The sequence below is a fragment of the Manacus vitellinus genome, unplaced genomic scaffold (genome assembly GCF_001715985.3).
Source record: "Manacus vitellinus isolate BGI_N305 unplaced genomic scaffold, ASM171598v3 scaffold_47_pilon, whole genome shotgun sequence".
NCBI lineage: Eukaryota > Metazoa > Chordata > Aves > Passeriformes > Pipridae > Manacus > Manacus vitellinus.
In genome coordinates this window covers 1,362,257-1,378,054 of record NW_021940585.1, presented here as the reverse complement: position 1 = coordinate 1,378,054, position 15,798 = coordinate 1,362,257, and the positions used below count along the sequence as shown (strand labels likewise).

The window sequence follows — 15,798 nt, the reverse complement described above, 5'->3', positions numbered from 1 at the left end:
GCAACCCCTTCCCCATGCAACTGTGCAACATTCCCAGTGCCTTCCTGCTTCTGCATGAGAAGAAAATGGTCTGGGCAAAAGAGCTTTTTAGTGAAGCAAAGGGTGAAAAAAAAGACATTTGCTAGAAAAGCCAATATCTGATAGAGATGCAATTTATTTTTTGTTTGTTTGGTTGGTTTTTTTTTTTAGAAAGAAGCTTCATTCTGCACCCAGGTGAAAGTTGGCTGGGACTGATACCTGCTGGCCTTCGTCTGCTTGGTTCTTCCTCAGTTTTTTTCTCTTCTCTGACTGAAAAACTGCAAGGCTGACCAAGCCAGCCAGCCCAATCCTAACAGGGTGTGCCATTCCCAAACAGAGAGGTGTAAGCTTCATCCATAGTAAAGGCTGTTGAGAAAGTCATGAGTCATCTCCCATTCTGCAAGTCAAATTCTTGGCTGTTTTCCCACTCCTGTTGATAGAACTGTAAATTACTTAAAAATAGCACTTAAAATTTGTAATTTTTTGTACCAGCAAGTTCTTTGTGCTGTTAAGAGAAAGGTTGTGCACTATAGACATATGACTATGTTTTCCTATACAGATGTTGTCTTCCCTCAGATGGAGTTCTGTTGTCATTTGAAAGCTTAGTGGAAGGATTTTTGGTTTTATCATGATCCGTGTCAGCCCTCTGCTACAGCTGCAGCATCAGGATTCAAGTTGTTTAAGCACTAAATTAAATTTTCACTTTCCATGCAGTTGTCATTTTTTCCAGTCCTCTTAATTCTTATCTTTAAATAAACAGTTTAAATATTTGCTTACTTGAGGTTAAAACAGTGCTATCCATCCTTGTCCTGTTGAGATAAGCTACTTGTTTGAAAGGCAGAAAGTTGAGATGACCAAGAAAATATTTAGAAGAAGGAGGCCTACAAGAGAGCTGGAGAGGGACTTTGGACAAGGGCCTGGAGTGACTGGACAAGGGGGAATAGATTTTAGCTGAAAGAGGGTAGATTTAGATTGGATATTAGGAAGAAATTCTTCCCTGTGAGGGTGGTGAGGTCCTGGCAGAGGTTGCCCAGAGAAGCTGTGGCTGCCCCATCCCTGGAAGTGTCCAAGGCCAGGTTGGTCAGGGTTTGGAGAAACCTGGGCTGGTGGAAGGTGTCCCTGCCATGAAATTAAATGGGCTTTAAGGTCCCTTCCAACCCAAACCATTCTGGGATTTTAGTCTATGTTCTTCAGCTGCCCAAAGCTGAGGAAGGGGAAAAGGAAAGGGAAGCACAAAAGAGCTGCTGCATAAGCAGGATAAGGGAGGGCAAGAAAGATCCTCGCAATGAGGATTTCTAAACTCCTTACAAAGCCTAGGTTCAGCTAGGTCTAACCTTAGCCTCAGACTTTGACAGTGGTGGTGCCCCATTTCCAGGGGAGAGTCACAGCTATGCAGTCCACCTGCACTTCAGGGATAGCCCAAACCAGGCTTATCCTGATGGTAATATTGATAGAGTGAAGCAGTTGGCTGCTAGTCAGTAGGGCAGAGAAGATAAATGTGTTTGCTTTAGCTTTGTTTTCTTCTGTACTTTGGTTATCTTGCATAATTTGGGGCTTTGAAACCACCTTTCAAAATATTTTTCCGAGGCACCTTCGTTTCCTTGTACCTGAGCCAGGAGCTTTCCAGCCTGCAAGTCCACCCCAGAGCACAGGGCCTGCTGCTCCTCAGCCAGTCTGATCCAAACTGGGGCTGAGGATCAAGTGTATCCATAAGAGGCACAGCAGTGATATTTGCAGAACTGCCTTGGGGCCCCAGTTGCCATCTCTGTATGTCCCTGGTTGTGTTCCTATCTTTGCAATTTTTTTTTTTTCAATAAGCAAGAGAGTTTTCTTCTGATAACAAAATTCAACATTGGCACATGGCTGGTTTCCAAGCAGTGACTGGATTTACTGAGCAGACAGGTGGGAGGAGAAGTGACAGCCCTTATCAGCACTAGGCAAAGGACTTGGGTTTCCACCCAAGTTTTTGCATCCTGTCTTCAGTTATGCAGGACTCTGGTGCCTATATGAGCATATTTTGTTGGATATGCAGGCAGAAATGCCAGGTGGGTCTGTTCCAGCTACTGTGCTTGCACTTGGCAAAGCCTGGTCCTCTCACTTGCTCACCATGGGTTTATTAGAAGGCCTGAAGCTGGGTGAGGAGCACTCCTTGCTTGCCACTTCACCTTCCTGCACATCTCCCTTGCTCTACAATCAGGCCTTTTACTTCCCTTACAGCAGCACCACGTGGTCTATCTGTAGGTTTCTGCTCAGAAATCCCAGGATTTGTTGTCTTGTCCAAAACCTGGCTTCTCTGCCAGTTTTCCCCCTGCTGCTGCTCTGCACATCAGTGTGGGACCAGAGCCAGTGTGAGTCAGTGTGGAGGGTACCAGGGGCTGTCCTTCACCCTCTGTCAGCACAGTCCCTTTTAGAGCAGGTTGTGGTGACCTGCAAGGGAAAGGGAGGCAACAGAGGCCGTGTCCTTGTGGTCTCCTTCTCTTGGAGGACAAACAGGATCTTGCATGTGATGCCAGGTCTGCGTGGGGTGGTATTGCCCAGGCTGTAAATCAGAAGTGAAAAGCCTCTCAATGCAGCTGAGGGTGAGCCAGGATGAGGAAAAGGAGAAGAAATGAGATGCTGAGGATGTTTTATTAGGGCAGGAAATGGGACAATGAGACACATGCAATGGCACTATCTGGGTATCCTCTCTCTCTGGTAATTATTTTGAGGCCATGATCACACCCACTCTGGTAGGAGTTGGAAGTCCTGGAGATAATAAATTTCCCAAAACTTGGGAGTGCAATGGGACCAACTGGACAGAGGAAACAAGCTCAAATTAATACTTCTGTCCAGCAAAGGCAACGGTATTAACCTTTTATGGGTAACAGAAATTGATAGAAAAGATATGGTTGTTCCAACCACAGAATCACCTCTAGTTAACTCACTGGGCACCAAAAATTTGTCTTTTACCCACAAAGCTGTAAGAAACTGGGCTTCACACCTTCCAGGGCTTGTGGTTCCTTTACCATAAGGTGACCTGGCCCCAGCACAGGGCCTCAGGGGCAGCAGGAAGGTTCATCCTCCCTCCCTGTGCCCACCTGTGGGCCTGGCAGTGCTGGTGGTGCTGAGGCTGAGACACAATAATCCCCAGAGTTCTGACACGTGTGGCCCTTCCAATCCAAACCATTCCATGATTCCATGATCATTCTATGATTCCTGGCCCTCTGCGAGCATCGTTTGTGTTTTTGTACACAACTTGCTCATTGGATGGTGGGCTCAGCCCAACATTAAGGCAGTCCCACCAGCACTGCATCTGGGGGACAGAACCCACAGTTCCCCCTGTGGCTGTCGCCCTGGGCACCCCCGTGGTGGCAGCAGAGCCACCACTGCTGTGAGGTCAGAGCTGTGTGCCCTGTGGCACAGGGGCAGAACCCACGGCTGCCCCGGGGCTGCTGCACTGGGCAGACCCCACTGAAGGGGCTGAGGACGCAGAGCTGAGCACAGAGCCCGGAGATGGCGAGAAAGGCTCCCCCCAGGAGACGTCGTGGGTCTGCCAGACGCTGCTTGGGCTGTGAGGATGAGGTGGCGGAGGTGACTGTGGAGCTGAGAAGCAGGTACGAGGTCGGCTGCTCCCGCCCGGGGTGTCACACTGGGGCAGTAGGATGGATGTGGCACAACGAGGTCAGTGGGGTTGGAGCAGCACAGGGAAGCTGACAGATCAGCCCTGTGGCATGCAAAGTCTTCCTTCTGTGGGGATAGGTCTAGGCCAAAAGCCTGGCTCACTCTGTGTGGGGAAGGGAAGGGTTTGGAGACCACCAGCACCCAGGGAAGAGGTGGGGGTGCCGTGGTGGGGAGAGCAGCCTGTGCTCCCTCTCTGAACAGCCACTGAGAGGTGCCTGCCAAGGGGAAGGTTTGGGTCAGGGGCCAGTGAGAAGGAAGACACAGGGTGAGAATTGGGCTGTGCTGCTGGAGGGGACTGCTGATACCAGCTTGTTTCTCTTCTCCTGGAAGCTGTGCAGATGCTCCCCTCACTGCAGCTCTGGTGAACCTTCATCTGGAAAGGGTCAAAGAAATTGCAAGTAAGCTCCTCACTGACACTTGCTGTGACATCCTCTGGGGTGAACTGGGAGAGCTGTGCTGTGCCAGAGCTCCAGCCCAGTGTCACTAGTGGCAGGAGAGGTGCAGGATGCTGCACTTTTCACCCCATGGAGGGATGTGTAGGGCCCAGTGCCCATGGCTGGCTCAGCATCCTACAGACAAGACCTCAAGAGACAGGCACGACTTTTCTATGGTTTCTTTGGCCCAGGGATGTTCCTGAGGCAGATTTGTCAACTGGCAGACGACCTTGTCTTCCTGGGGAGAAACCGTCTGAGCCCATACATCCTCAAGGCGTACGTACTGCGTGTTCCTGCTGTGGCCAGGGGGCAGGAGGGGGATGTCTGAGGGCCAGTGCAAGCAGAGGGGAGAACCGATGGTGTTCCTCAGCCAGCAGCCCGGGGCTCTCACCTGGGTGCTGTTGTGCTGCAGCCACTCTCAGGAGGCACCAAGAGCAAAGCCCCTTGGCAGTGCCACTGGCACACCAGAGCCAGAGCCCCCAGCTTTGGCTGTGGTAGGACAAACTGCCACGCAGCCAGGCATTTGGGGCAGAGCCAGGTGTCTGCAGGGGACTTTCCCCAGCTCTGGCGAGACATTGTGCAGGTCTGGGAAAGCTCTGGGAGCAAAGCCAGGCAAGACTCCTATGCTTCCCTGTTGTGAAGGGGTTTGCCCAAGACTTGGCTCATTGACAGCCCCAGGACTCCCTCTCTTTCAGGCAAAAGATGGTCCGGCAGAAGAAGAGCTTTAAAGTCTATGCCTTGTTGCTCTCAGTGTATCTTGGTGAGTTTTCACGAGCAAAGAGCTGAGAGCAAAGGCCTGGCTGTGCTGGATGCCAGCTCTCCTTTGGGGCCATTGTGTGTGGAAACTCCTGTGGCCCAAGTGCTCCCTGAGTGTGTCCTTGGCTGGGAGTGACACTCAGATCATCAGTAAGACTTCCCAGGTAGTCTCATGGCCACGCTACTGCTGCAGCCACTGGACTGAATGGTGTGCAAGGCTGCAAGAGAAGGGTGGAGGTACTTCCAAGGCTGAACTGGGGATGCCCAGAGGGAAGGGGCTGTGCAGGGGGGTGGATGAGGGGGCACCTCTCCTAGCCCATGCAGCCTGGTGCTCGCTGCAGTGAGGGGAAGCAGGGAGCAGCTCTGGGGCACTGAGCACACCTGAAGACTGAGCTGTGATGTCTGCTGAAGCCTGGGCTGATAGCCCCAGTCACAGGCACATCCCCTCTCTGCACCCCCCCTTCCACACCCCTCAGCTAACCTGCTGCCTGATTCCCAAGGCAGCAGGGAGGAGACAATGGTCCCTCAGGGTTGGCTGCCAACCCTGTCCAGTAACAGTTCCTTCATGGTGTGAATTGCAGTTGGAGTTTTCTGTGGGACCTCCCTGCCAGCGTGGACACTGCTGACAAAGGGAGTGATGCAGGTTGGTGACTCTTGTGGGATGGGCACCTCCTGCAAGAGAGTGTTGCTGATGGTGGCTGGATAAACCTCGGGCTCTTCTGCTTCCACACAGTGTGACCCAAAGAAGCAGCAGACTGTGCTGTGTCTTCCTAGGGAAGTCTTCCTGGGAAGCCTGGTGGCTCTGGCAGTGGATGTTCTAATGGACAGTTTTCCCTTGCAGGGGCTGACAAGTGTATTTCCAACAGGCTTGAAAACCTTCTGGTAAGAGATGTTTCCTGAACTGGAGCTGGGTCTGTGTAGATGTGTTAGCTGACCTTGCTCATTTTCCAAACAACAAAGGCTCCAGTACTTCCCTCCTGCCTTTGCCTTTTGCTCAGCTGTGGGATGGAGGGAAAGCACACGAGTGTCTCCTCGCTGACCTCAGGTGCTTCACCAAGCGGGTGGGCTGCTCTGACAAAATCTGCTTTTCTGTTCCTGCAGGAATTCAGACACGTTGACTGAAACCCAAAGGTTGCATCTTCTGCTGGAGGAGGTCGGTCAGCTGGGGGTGGAAATCAGTAGTGGGAAGAAAGTGACCCTGCATTTTGGGGAAAGAGGCTTGGCTGGGCAGAACTGCCAAGGCAGCACTCCTTGGGGTTGTTGGTGGGGTCAGGCTGTTGTGGCCACGGGTGCTGTTGCTCAGTCCTCGTGGCTCAGGTCAGCACAGTCTCACAGCTCTGGGGCACAGCTTGCCCTGCATGTCTGACACCCAGCTCTGCCTCCTTGGGCACTGGTGGCCGTGCTGAACTGTCCACTGACAGGGTCCTTTTCTGTGTTTGCTCACAGCTTTCCCAAGAATTGACCAAGATGACTTTGGAATCCTATGTCAAGACTGACTGGGCCCTGAAGAGCTCTGGTAGGGACACAAGCAGCCTGGTGTCCTTGACCTGTGCTTGTCTGTGTCCTGTCCTTGTCCTCCATGAGGGTGACTCTGGGGTTGGCCCCCCACATTCCTGTGCTGATGGCACAGGGATGACAGATGTTCCTGTGCTGGATAGGGGCTCTCCTCCTCTCTGCTGCACTTGGAAAGGGAATGACTGGGTTGTTCTTTGCTGCCTCCCAGCACTCTAAGGCCTGTGGGAGAAGCAGTCACCAGGCATGTGGCTGCTGTCACTGCCCCGTTCAGCTGGGCACCCCCACTGGTGGGGAGATGAGGACATGGAGCTGGACAGTGGCATCAGAAATGGTGTCTGAGCACCAGGCCCTCTCAGTCTGTAGCCTCTTGCAGCCATCTGCTCTCCCTTCCTTGCAGGAGCCACCATTGACACTCAGAGAACTTCCCAGACCTACGACTGCAGAGAGAGTTGGCTCTGCAGGATTTTATACTTCTTCTGGACTGCCAACCCTCCTGATACTATTCTGCAGGTATCTCAGCAGAAATCATCAGTGCCAGTTTCCTTCCTTCCTGTGAAGCTGGGGACTGTTCTCAGGGGCTGCTCAAGCCACAGTGTAGATCAGGTTCCTCAAAGCAAAGCTGGAAGGCAGGGCTGGCCTTGCTGGGAAGCAGCAGTTCCCCTTCAGAGGGGAGTGGAGCTGAACTGAGCTGTACCTGCATGCTGCCCACAGCCCTCAGCCACAGCTGGGCGAAAGGCTTTCTTTCTTCCTGGTGGCCCTGTGTTATGGTTTAGCTAAATTTCTTCATACCATCGTGTGGTTTTGGAGAAGTGCAGGGCACCACCACCTTGCCCCCACCACAAGGTGGGGAGCAGGGAGGGAGGAGGGGTCCCACCGGGAAAAATACTGCTAGAACTTAGGAGAATAAAGCTGCTGGCAGGATGGGAACTTGCTCTCTTTGGTTCCTGGGACTGCACCCCCAGCTTTTCTGTTATTGTTTGGTTGTTGTTTTGTTCTCTGTCTTTAGTAAAACTCTTATTCATTTTCATGCTCCACTCGAACGCCTCAAAATTTAAAAAAAATTCATAATTTGTGGGGAGGGGTTTTCATTCCATCAGAGGTCCTGCCTCCTGGGACACATTGTCAATAAACCAAGACACCCTGTTTCCACACTCATCCCTAAGAGCCACTTTTCACAGATGGGTGGTGAGAACAGGGGGGATGCCCCACAGAGACCCTGGGCAGAGGTGTTTCTGCTTGGCCCCGATTAGGCTGGTTTCATAATCAGTATTCTCTGTTCTGTCATGCTAATCTCCTTTTGGCTGGCAGGGAAGGCCTTCTACTTCTGTCCATTTCCTCACAGGTGCCTTATTTTGAGGTTGAAATAGAACCCACAGACACGCCAGCCCCAACACTTCAAACCACGTGGGCAGCTCTGTTGGCCCCAGCCTCTCACACCTCACTGCTCTCGCATTCTGGTTGCAGCCAAATGTTTCCCCAGGAAGCTGCTGGGCTTTCAGTGGGCATCAGGGCCAGGTGGTCATCAAGTTGCCAGCACGAGTCCACCCTACTGCCATCACAGTGCAGCACATCACCAAAGACGTCTCTCCGAGCGGGACCGTCATCAGTGCCCCCAAAGACATCGCTGCCTTTGTGAGTCTGCTGGGCACTGCTGGGGGGGTTCTGGGCCTGGGGGGAAGCCAGGACAGGGTCTTGCTTGCTTTTGTGTGTCCTCTGAGCTTTGTGTCCGGCTCTCTCCTGAGCACTGCAGTGCCCAAGTGCAACACTTCAAGGGCTCGAGAGGTTCATCCTTCTTAGGACTTGTTCTGGTTCTTGACCCAAATTCAAGGCAGAGCCTGAGCTCTACCCTAACCAGTCCTAGACTACTGTAGAGCCCCAGGAAAGGCTGGGTAGGTAGGTTTCCTCTTTGTTGGGATGGGTCTGAGCTGCTCTCCTCATGCTTTGCCCCCGAGGGAGTGGATGCAGCCGGAGAAGAGGAATCTCTCCTGGGGACATTCACCTACAACGTGGAAAAAGAGCCCATGCAGACTTTCCCTCTGAAGGTACACTCCATGCACGGGGGACAGATGCCAGGGAGCAAAACGGGTTTGCCTGCAAGTGCATGGCAGGGAGGGTGGGAAGGTTTCCTCCCTGGGCAGAGGGTCATGGACCATCTGACAGAGACCTGGAGGGGCTGGGAGGGCTGAGTTGCCAGATGCACATGCAGCCACTCCACCCAGCAACGACCTCGTGCCGTGGAGAAATGGGGACGAGTGGTGGCACAAGCTGTCAGGCATCACTGTTGCTTCCACCCTGTGACCTGCTGACAAGCTGGACAGTGTCCTCCCAGCACAGCATGCCCCTTCTCTGCCACTGCTCTCAGCCTGCCAGGGATGGCAGGAGCTCAGTGGGGTCACACACCAGCTGCACTGGAGCACCTCCCCAGCCCCTCTGACACCACAGAGCAAGGGGCAGAGGGAAGGGAGATGCAGCCCCAGCCAGGCTGGCATGCAGAGGATGATGCCAAGTGCCTTCCCTTGTCCCCAGCCTCCCCAGGAGCCCTGGCACCAGCAGCAAGCCTCAGATGTCCCCTGTTTCTCCCACCTGCTTTTGGGAGCTTGCTCCTGAGCAGGAAGAGGGCTGCCAGGCTGCTGATTCCATGGTGATTTCACTGTGGCTTTTAATGCTCCCATTTTTGCTCTTCACAGGATGTGCTGCCTCCCAGAGCCTTTTCCTATGTCAAAATTCTCGTGAAGAGCAACTGGGGAAACCCGTGGTACACCTGCATTTACCGAGTGCAGGTTCATGGAAGGAGGGAAACCCAGAAAGCCTCAGCCAAGATCCAAGATGAATAAGGAAGAAAATGCAAAAGAAGAAAGGGCAGGGGGTGTGAGGGACTGAAAAAAAGTTATTAAAAAGTTATCAATAGCTTGGAATTATCCTGGGTGGGGCTGGGGAGGGGGGAAAGGGCAAATTCTGCCAAGGGGAGACACTGCACTGCCCCATTCCACAGGAGTCCAGAGCAAATCAAACCAACACCATGCAGCCACTGCATGGTTCATGGCCCTTCCTGGATCTCTGGCAGCTGCATCTACGCTGGATCTAAGGTAGTAGCAATAATTCTCTCTTTCTCTCTCTCTCTTTCTTTACTTCTTCCTCTTCTCCTAATTTCCTAAATTCCTTGAATATTTGGGTAACTTAAAGCTGGGGTGGGTTGGAATTTGCTAATTCAATGCTTTGTGAAATGCTTTATGTTGACTGAATGCTTGTTTTAAGCTTTTACCAAGCTCTCTTATTTTCCAAAGTTTGCCAGGATGCTATTTTGGCTCTCTGAGAAGCATTGTAGTGTTTGTCCTGTGTGTGGCCTTGAAGCATAAAAGAATTGAAGGCCCCTTTTAATGAATCCATTGGATTTGGAAGCTTTTTGTCTTTTTGATGTAAAAACCCTTCAATGAGCTTGTGTGAAGAGCCTGGAACTTTACAAGGGACAAGAAAGGAAATGAGGGGAAATGGTGTGGCAACCCGATGCTGATTTTAGAGGGTGCATGTGGGACTGTGCCAGGGGAGTTTTAGATAATATATTAGGAATCACAGAAACATTGAATCTCCTCTGTTGAAAGGGACCCACGAGGATCATCCCTTCAGGTCCTGCATCCAAGTCATTAATGAAGATGTTGAAGAGCACAAGGCCTAAGATAGAGCCTGGGATGTTGATTTGGAAGCCAGTGCAGTTGACTTGGAAGTGACCTCAGCATCACCATCCTGGCTGGAAGGTCTGTAGCAGACTCCCATGATGACATCTGCATTATTTGTTTGCCCCTTGGTTCTTACCCAGAGGTTCCCAACTGTGCCATTGCCAACTGGGAGCTCCAGACATTCCAACCCTTCTATCACATCCGATGCCAAGTGCCACACCCACTGCCCTGCCCACCCCTCCTGAAGAGCCTGTAACTGTCCAGAAGAACCAGGTGAAGAGTTTTCTGGGTGAAGAACCTTCTGGGTGAAGAACCAGAGCCCAGAAGGGTGGTCAGGCACTGAAACAGGCTCACAGCACCAAGCCAGCTGTGGGACACAGGGTGAGCTCGTTGTGGTGGTCCCGTGCAGGGACAGGGGTCGCAGGAGTTGGACTCCATGATCCTCGTGGGTCCCTTCCAAGGCAGGAGATTCCATGACTGGTTGTTTCCAACCCATCTCTTCTAAACACCTGACACAGTGATATATGTGTCCTGTCCCAGAAAAGGAAGAGTGGAAGCCACAAGTCCAGGGTTTAAGATGATGGCACAGTGCATGGAAACATCTACTCCTTCACCATAGATGTGTAGGGAGAGACTAATTTGTGCCACAGCTTAGCACTACTGACTAAAATAAATAAAGCCTTAGGCCCCAGGAATTGTATTTTAGCCTTTATTTGATCTGTAGAACTGTAAGCAGTAGATAAGGAAGTACAAGTAAAACTTTAACTACGGGATATCGTGTAACCAAGGGCAACAAAATGTCTCCAGAAACAGACAAAAAGGGGGCCATGAGGCTGCTGGAAGGAATCAGAAGAGCCCTGGCATGGCAAACAGGGTTGGATGAGCAGAAGTACCATCAGGAAACCAAGTGACCTACAGAGACTATAAAATCCTTTAGCAGTCGACAAGCAGGGCCTCTCTTTGGAGGCACCAAGCTCAAGTTGTGACTACCATTGCATAATAAACACAGCAGAAGAAGGAACCCTCTCTGATTCTTTTTATGAAGCACAATTCAGGGACGAGCCCTGTTGCAGTGGCCTCTGTGTAACTCCTGCCATAATCTGGTTGGGGGCTGTATAATTCCTACAATGAGTGGGATGGCTGAAACCCAGCAGTTGGAAGGGTCTGTGGGAGGATATGGTCTCAATTCCCAGTTTTCCACAGGCAATGTGGTGGCCTGTATGGTTATTTTTCTTAGGTTAGTTTTTCCTGTACTCCCATTGAATCTTTTCTTTCTGTTGCTCACTGTGCTGCCATTGTTGAACCTCATCTGCCTGGGTAGTTTCCCTTCTCCTCAGGCCATGGGAGGATCATGGGTTCCATCCTCCCAAAAGTACATGAAGGGCAAGAAGGGGACCTGAAACAGTCACCATGGATTGACCACGGCCAGATTGTGGCTGAGCAGCCTGATTGTCCACTAAGATGACACATCAATTCCAACAAAATATCTTGGATAAGAAACTCCCTCAATCAGTTGCTCCAAGGCTCTGATGTCTCTCTTGATTACCTTCAGATTTCTGGTTGTTGGTGCTTCATCACTGCACACAGCCCTCCCACCCACCTGCATCTGCACTTGCTTCACCCTTTTGCTGGTTTCCTAAAGCTCCCTGTGTCACCAAAATTTGGGAATGAAACTCCTTAAGATCAGTGTAACCTTAGGCAGGCATTACTTTATTATGGTGCCTGATGCAGGAGAGAGAGCTCCTGCCTAATGAGCACCCCTGGCTCAACACATAAATGTATTTATTAGACAGGATATACACATTCATCAGAAAAGTGTTGCAGTTTGTCCACCTTTGTTCATTGTTCATGGTCCACACTGGGCATTTCTGCATGTGAATCGCTCTCTTTTTTGCACTTTTGTTATTAATATTGTTGCTGTTACTGTTCATCTTCTTATCTCATTGCTGTTTCCAGTAAATTGTTCTTATCCCAACCCCTGATCTTTGCCTTTTGTGCCTCCCATGGAGGCAGAGAGGGGAGCAGCTCATGGTCTTTTTAGTGGGAGTACTAAACTGGGGAATACCATTCCTAAACCATGACAAGGGGGGACACAGCTGGGACAGCTGACCCCCCCTGGCCCAGCCCATATGGCATCATGCTCAGTGTATAAAGCTGAGGGAAGAAGGAGGAAGGAGTGGGACATGTGGAGAGGTGGTGTTTGTCTTCCCAAGCCACTGTTGGTACATGGTGGAGCCCTGCTTTCCTGGAGGTGGCTGAACATCTTCCTGCTGATGGGAAGAAGTGTGTTAAATATTTATTTTGCTTTGCTTGCATTGCATGGCTTTTGTTTTCCCCATTAATCTGTCTGTGTCTCAACCCACCAGTTTTCTCACTTTTAAACTTCCGATTCTCTCCCCCATCCTACCAGGTGGGAGAGATTGAGTAACTCAGCAGAGTACTGGGGTTAAGCCATGACACCCACACAAGGCAACCACAACCTCTGATCCATGATACTTGGAATAATATCAAACTGAGGACTGCTGGATTGTCTGTGGAATGCCTCAGCCTTGCAGAACCAGTGAAAGAGTTACTGGCACCTTCCAGGAATGTTTTTGGAGTTTGGCCCACTTCCTTATTGGCTTTTTACTGTAAAGACCGCCCAGACTTCCCAGTCGTGCTTGCCTAGCCAGCTGATCCTCCTCCTGGAGGAAGGAATAAAAGGCAGCCCTTGGCAGACAGACAGCTCAAGTTGCTTTGGCACATCTTGCTGTGGACTGCATGATGAGAAAGTCAATGCTGTTCCTCGGCTTCCTTCTTGCCTTCCTTGCTCTGGCTCTGCCAGGCACCCAGGGAAAAACCATCTCCCGATGTGAGATGGTGAAGATCCTACGTAGGAATGGATTTGAGGGCTTTGTGGGCAAAACTGTTGCTGATTGTGAGTATAACGAGCTGCCATTGGACCTCTCTGCCTCTACCACCCTTCTCCCTCTCAACTTCTTTGTGATGTTCCAGCAGCACTATTCTGTCCCTCCATTCCTTTGACTTCATCATCTCTCTTCCTCATCCCCTTCCGTGCTCCCTTGTTTAGTTTACACAACAAATACCCAGCCAGAGCTTCATCCCTCCAAGCATTTACCCATCCAACTCTCAAGCTTACAATATCACCAGTTTAATTACTTCTTCAGCACCTCACTCATCCTTAATCCTTCCATCTCTTTCCTTTTATTTACCCTGGGCATACCTTGATGTTCTCCTGTGGGATGTCTCCTCCTCCTGCAGGGATGTGCCTGATAAAATACGAGAGCAGCTACAACACCAAGGCGTACAACAACAACGGGCTGAGCAGGGACTACGGCATCTTCCAGATCAACAGCAAGTACTGGTGCAACGATGGCAGGACAGCTGGAGCCAAGAATGCCTGCCAGATCAGTTGCTCAAGTAAGTGGTGGGACAGAACAAAGAGCCTTTCTTTGTCCACTCCTTGAAAGCACCTGCTCTGTCCGTGATTCCTGCCCAGCAGCCGCTCTGGGCATTTCTATCCATGTGTCCTTCTATTCATCCATCTTCTCAGTGTCCCACCTTCCCTTCCTGATGAACACCTTTCCTTCTGCCAATCTGTCCCTGCTCTTCCTCTGGCCCTCTTTCCTCCACGCTGACTTTTTCTCTTTTCTCTACAGAACTGCAAGATGACAATATTGAGGATGATATTCGGTGTGCCAAGAAGATTGCTCAGGAGGCTCGTGGCCTCACTCCCTGGTAAGGATATTTGCAGTGGACACTGGAGAAGAGTGGGCAAAGGAGATAAAAAAAATCCTGCTACTAACTGGGGGGGAGGGGAGAGGGAGCAATGGGTGAGAAGCTGTATTTGGTAAAGGTTAGCACAGTCCTTCTCCTAGAGCTGAAAGTAGTGAGGAGTCCTCACCTTCAGCACCTGCTCTAGCTCCCTAAATTTCCCTCCTCTCCCAGAGGTCTCCCTTTTTGTTCTCTTCCCCCAGATCCCTTAGAGTCTTTCATGCCCACCTTTCTTCACCCAAGACTCTCAAAGACTAACCAAGTCTGTTTTTATAACCAATTCAATCCTCAAACTGCATAATGTGTTTGTTCTCCAGGTACGGCTGGAAAAACCACTGCCAGGGCAAAAACCTGAGTTCCTTTGTCAAGGGTTGCTAAATCACTCCACAGGCATCGATTGTTTTCTCAGCATCACCAGAAGTGAAGAGTGAGAGTGTTTGGAACAGAGGCTACAGAAATGGATGGGTGTGGGGACTTAAAAGCATATTATTAAGGTAGAGAGGGTGCTGGCTATGCTGACTGACCCTGGGAAGCCTTTGTACTGCTGCAATGCAAATAGAGAACTTAGAGCTGGTGGCTTAATACAAACAAGGCTTAGCAGCAGGGCACTACAGGTGGAATTTCAACCATTTACTTGCATAATCCCATCTCAAGATTCTGTTGCCTTAACTAACAGGGCTTTGCAACATTTAGTGTTTCTCTCTCTTTTTGTGTCTTTCTCTATTCTCTTTATTCTCCTTCATCCCTCCCTTCCTCCAGTCCTCCCTCCCTTCCTTCAATTTTTTGCCCATCCTTATTGGAGTGTCTGAAGTGAGAAAATACAAAAATTGATGAATGCTGTATCAGACCTGCAGAATTGTGTTGCCTTATGATTATGACAGTCGCTGACTATGGTGGGGAAGTACAATTCACTGACAGAGAGAGAACAGAAACTGTGATGAAACACAAACCTTGTTCCTTAAATTTGCCTGAGCATCTGCTCTTGGCTGGTGTGAGGGACAGGGCACTGAAACGTGTGGACATCTGGCCCAGCTCAATGTGGCTTTTCTTGTCATCCTTTGAGGAAGTTGACCAAGCACAGCCTAGAATGCAGGCAGCATCCCTGTGAGGAAACTATGGGTTGGAAAACCTATTGGGAAAGGGAAATGTTTCGCCATTTAGTTCATGAGTCCTTTTCCCAGAAGAAGGCTGGGTCCAGGAGCAGTGCACAAATGGAAGGTGATGTCACTGAAACCATATTTGTTTCTTCTTGTGCTTTCTGCTTTGGGAGGCAGTGACTGCTTTGATGTTTATGCAATAAAGGGTTGCTTAAACTCTTGTCTGTGTGAATGTATAAACCGACTGTGAAAGCCATGTTTGTTTAGAGGGCTGAATCTTAAAAAAAAATGCTCAAAGTAGCCTTGCCAGAAGACCCTCTTCCCAAGTACAGGGCAGGCAGTGGCTCTTTCCCCTTCCACGACCCAAGGACTTCATTCCTTCATCAAATAATTCAGGGCAGAGCTATTTTACATACTGTCCATGACATTTGTGAGAAAACTCAAAAAACCCCTTTGAGTCACAGCCTTACCTTGTCACTGTCTTCAGTGCAGGTATTTCCATCTACTGCAGGGTTTGAGCAAACCTTCTTATAAGGGGTTTTGGTTTGTGGGTTCAACCCTGGTAAAGGGGTGCTTTCTGTCTACCCAAATATGAAGACCACGTGTGCATCTCCACGGGCCATACTCAACAAGAGAAGATCAGGGGTTGTGGAAGTAAACTCTTGGCAAATGAAAACATGTCCCTGCTGCCGACTGATGGATCCTCCTGCAGCCCTGTGACCCCCGGTCCGAGCAGGAGCGGGGCCGAGCACGGGTGCCCAGCTGGGGTGGTGCATCCTCCCCTCCCCTGTGCCCTCTTCTTCTCAGCGGCTCCTCATAAGCCTTGACTGTACAGTTACCCCAGCGGGGCGGGGAGAGGGGCAGGAGCGG

At 50.6% G+C, this 15,798-nt stretch overlaps 2 protein-coding genes across 2 annotated transcripts; both read left to right on the top strand.

Moving 5' to 3' along the window:
* Positions 1-3,412: 3,412 nt before the first annotated feature.
* On the top strand, positions 3,413-9,256 carry LOC108640879 (SUN domain-containing protein 3-like). The gene is made up of 12 exons (XM_018079560.2): positions 3,413-3,611; positions 4,009-4,076; positions 4,304-4,388; positions 4,808-4,872; positions 5,450-5,511; positions 5,602-5,750; positions 5,970-6,021; positions 6,315-6,384; positions 6,781-6,893; positions 7,848-8,015; positions 8,336-8,425; positions 9,071-9,256. Exons 1-12 carry the CDS (start codon positions 3,511-3,513, stop codon positions 9,215-9,217), a joined length of 1,170 nt encoding a protein of 389 aa, XP_017935049.1. The 5' UTR covers positions 3,413-3,510; the 3' UTR covers positions 9,218-9,256.
* A 3,522-nt stretch (positions 9,257-12,778) lies between these two features.
* Positions 12,779-15,144, top strand: LYZ (lysozyme). The gene is made up of 4 exons (XM_018079650.2): positions 12,779-12,974; positions 13,319-13,477; positions 13,717-13,795; positions 14,149-15,144. The coding sequence occupies exons 1-4, from the start codon at positions 12,818-12,820 to the stop codon at positions 14,207-14,209; spliced, it is 456 nt and encodes a 151-aa protein (XP_017935139.2). The 5' UTR covers positions 12,779-12,817; the 3' UTR covers positions 14,210-15,144.
* Positions 15,145-15,798: the final 654 nt, after the last annotated feature.

What these genes read in the sequence shown, in the direction of transcription:
- LOC108640879 (XM_018079560.2), top strand. Translation starts at nt 3,511, where the DNA reads ATGGCGAGAAAGGCTCCCCCCAGGAGACGTCGTGGGTCTGCCAGACGC. An exon ending in CTGGGCCCTGAAGAGCTCTG is followed by an intron (nt 6,385 to 6,780) that starts GTAGGGACACAA and finishes CCTTCCTTGCAG; the next exon opens with GAGCCACCATTGACACTCAG. An exon ending in CTCCTGATACTATTCTGCAG is followed by an intron (nt 6,894 to 7,847) that starts GTATCTCAGCAG and finishes TTCTGGTTGCAG; the next exon opens with CCAAATGTTTCCCCAGGAAG.
- LYZ (XM_018079650.2), top strand. Translation starts at nt 12,818, where the DNA reads ATGATGAGAAAGTCAATGCTGTTCCTCGGCTTCCTTCTTGCCTTCCTT. An exon ending in CTGCCAGATCAGTTGCTCAA is followed by an intron (nt 13,478 to 13,716) that starts GTAAGTGGTGGG and finishes TTTTCTCTACAG; the next exon opens with AACTGCAAGATGACAATATT. An exon ending in GCTCGTGGCCTCACTCCCTG is followed by an intron (nt 13,796 to 14,148) that starts GTAAGGATATTT and finishes TTTGTTCTCCAG; the next exon opens with GTACGGCTGGAAAAACCACT.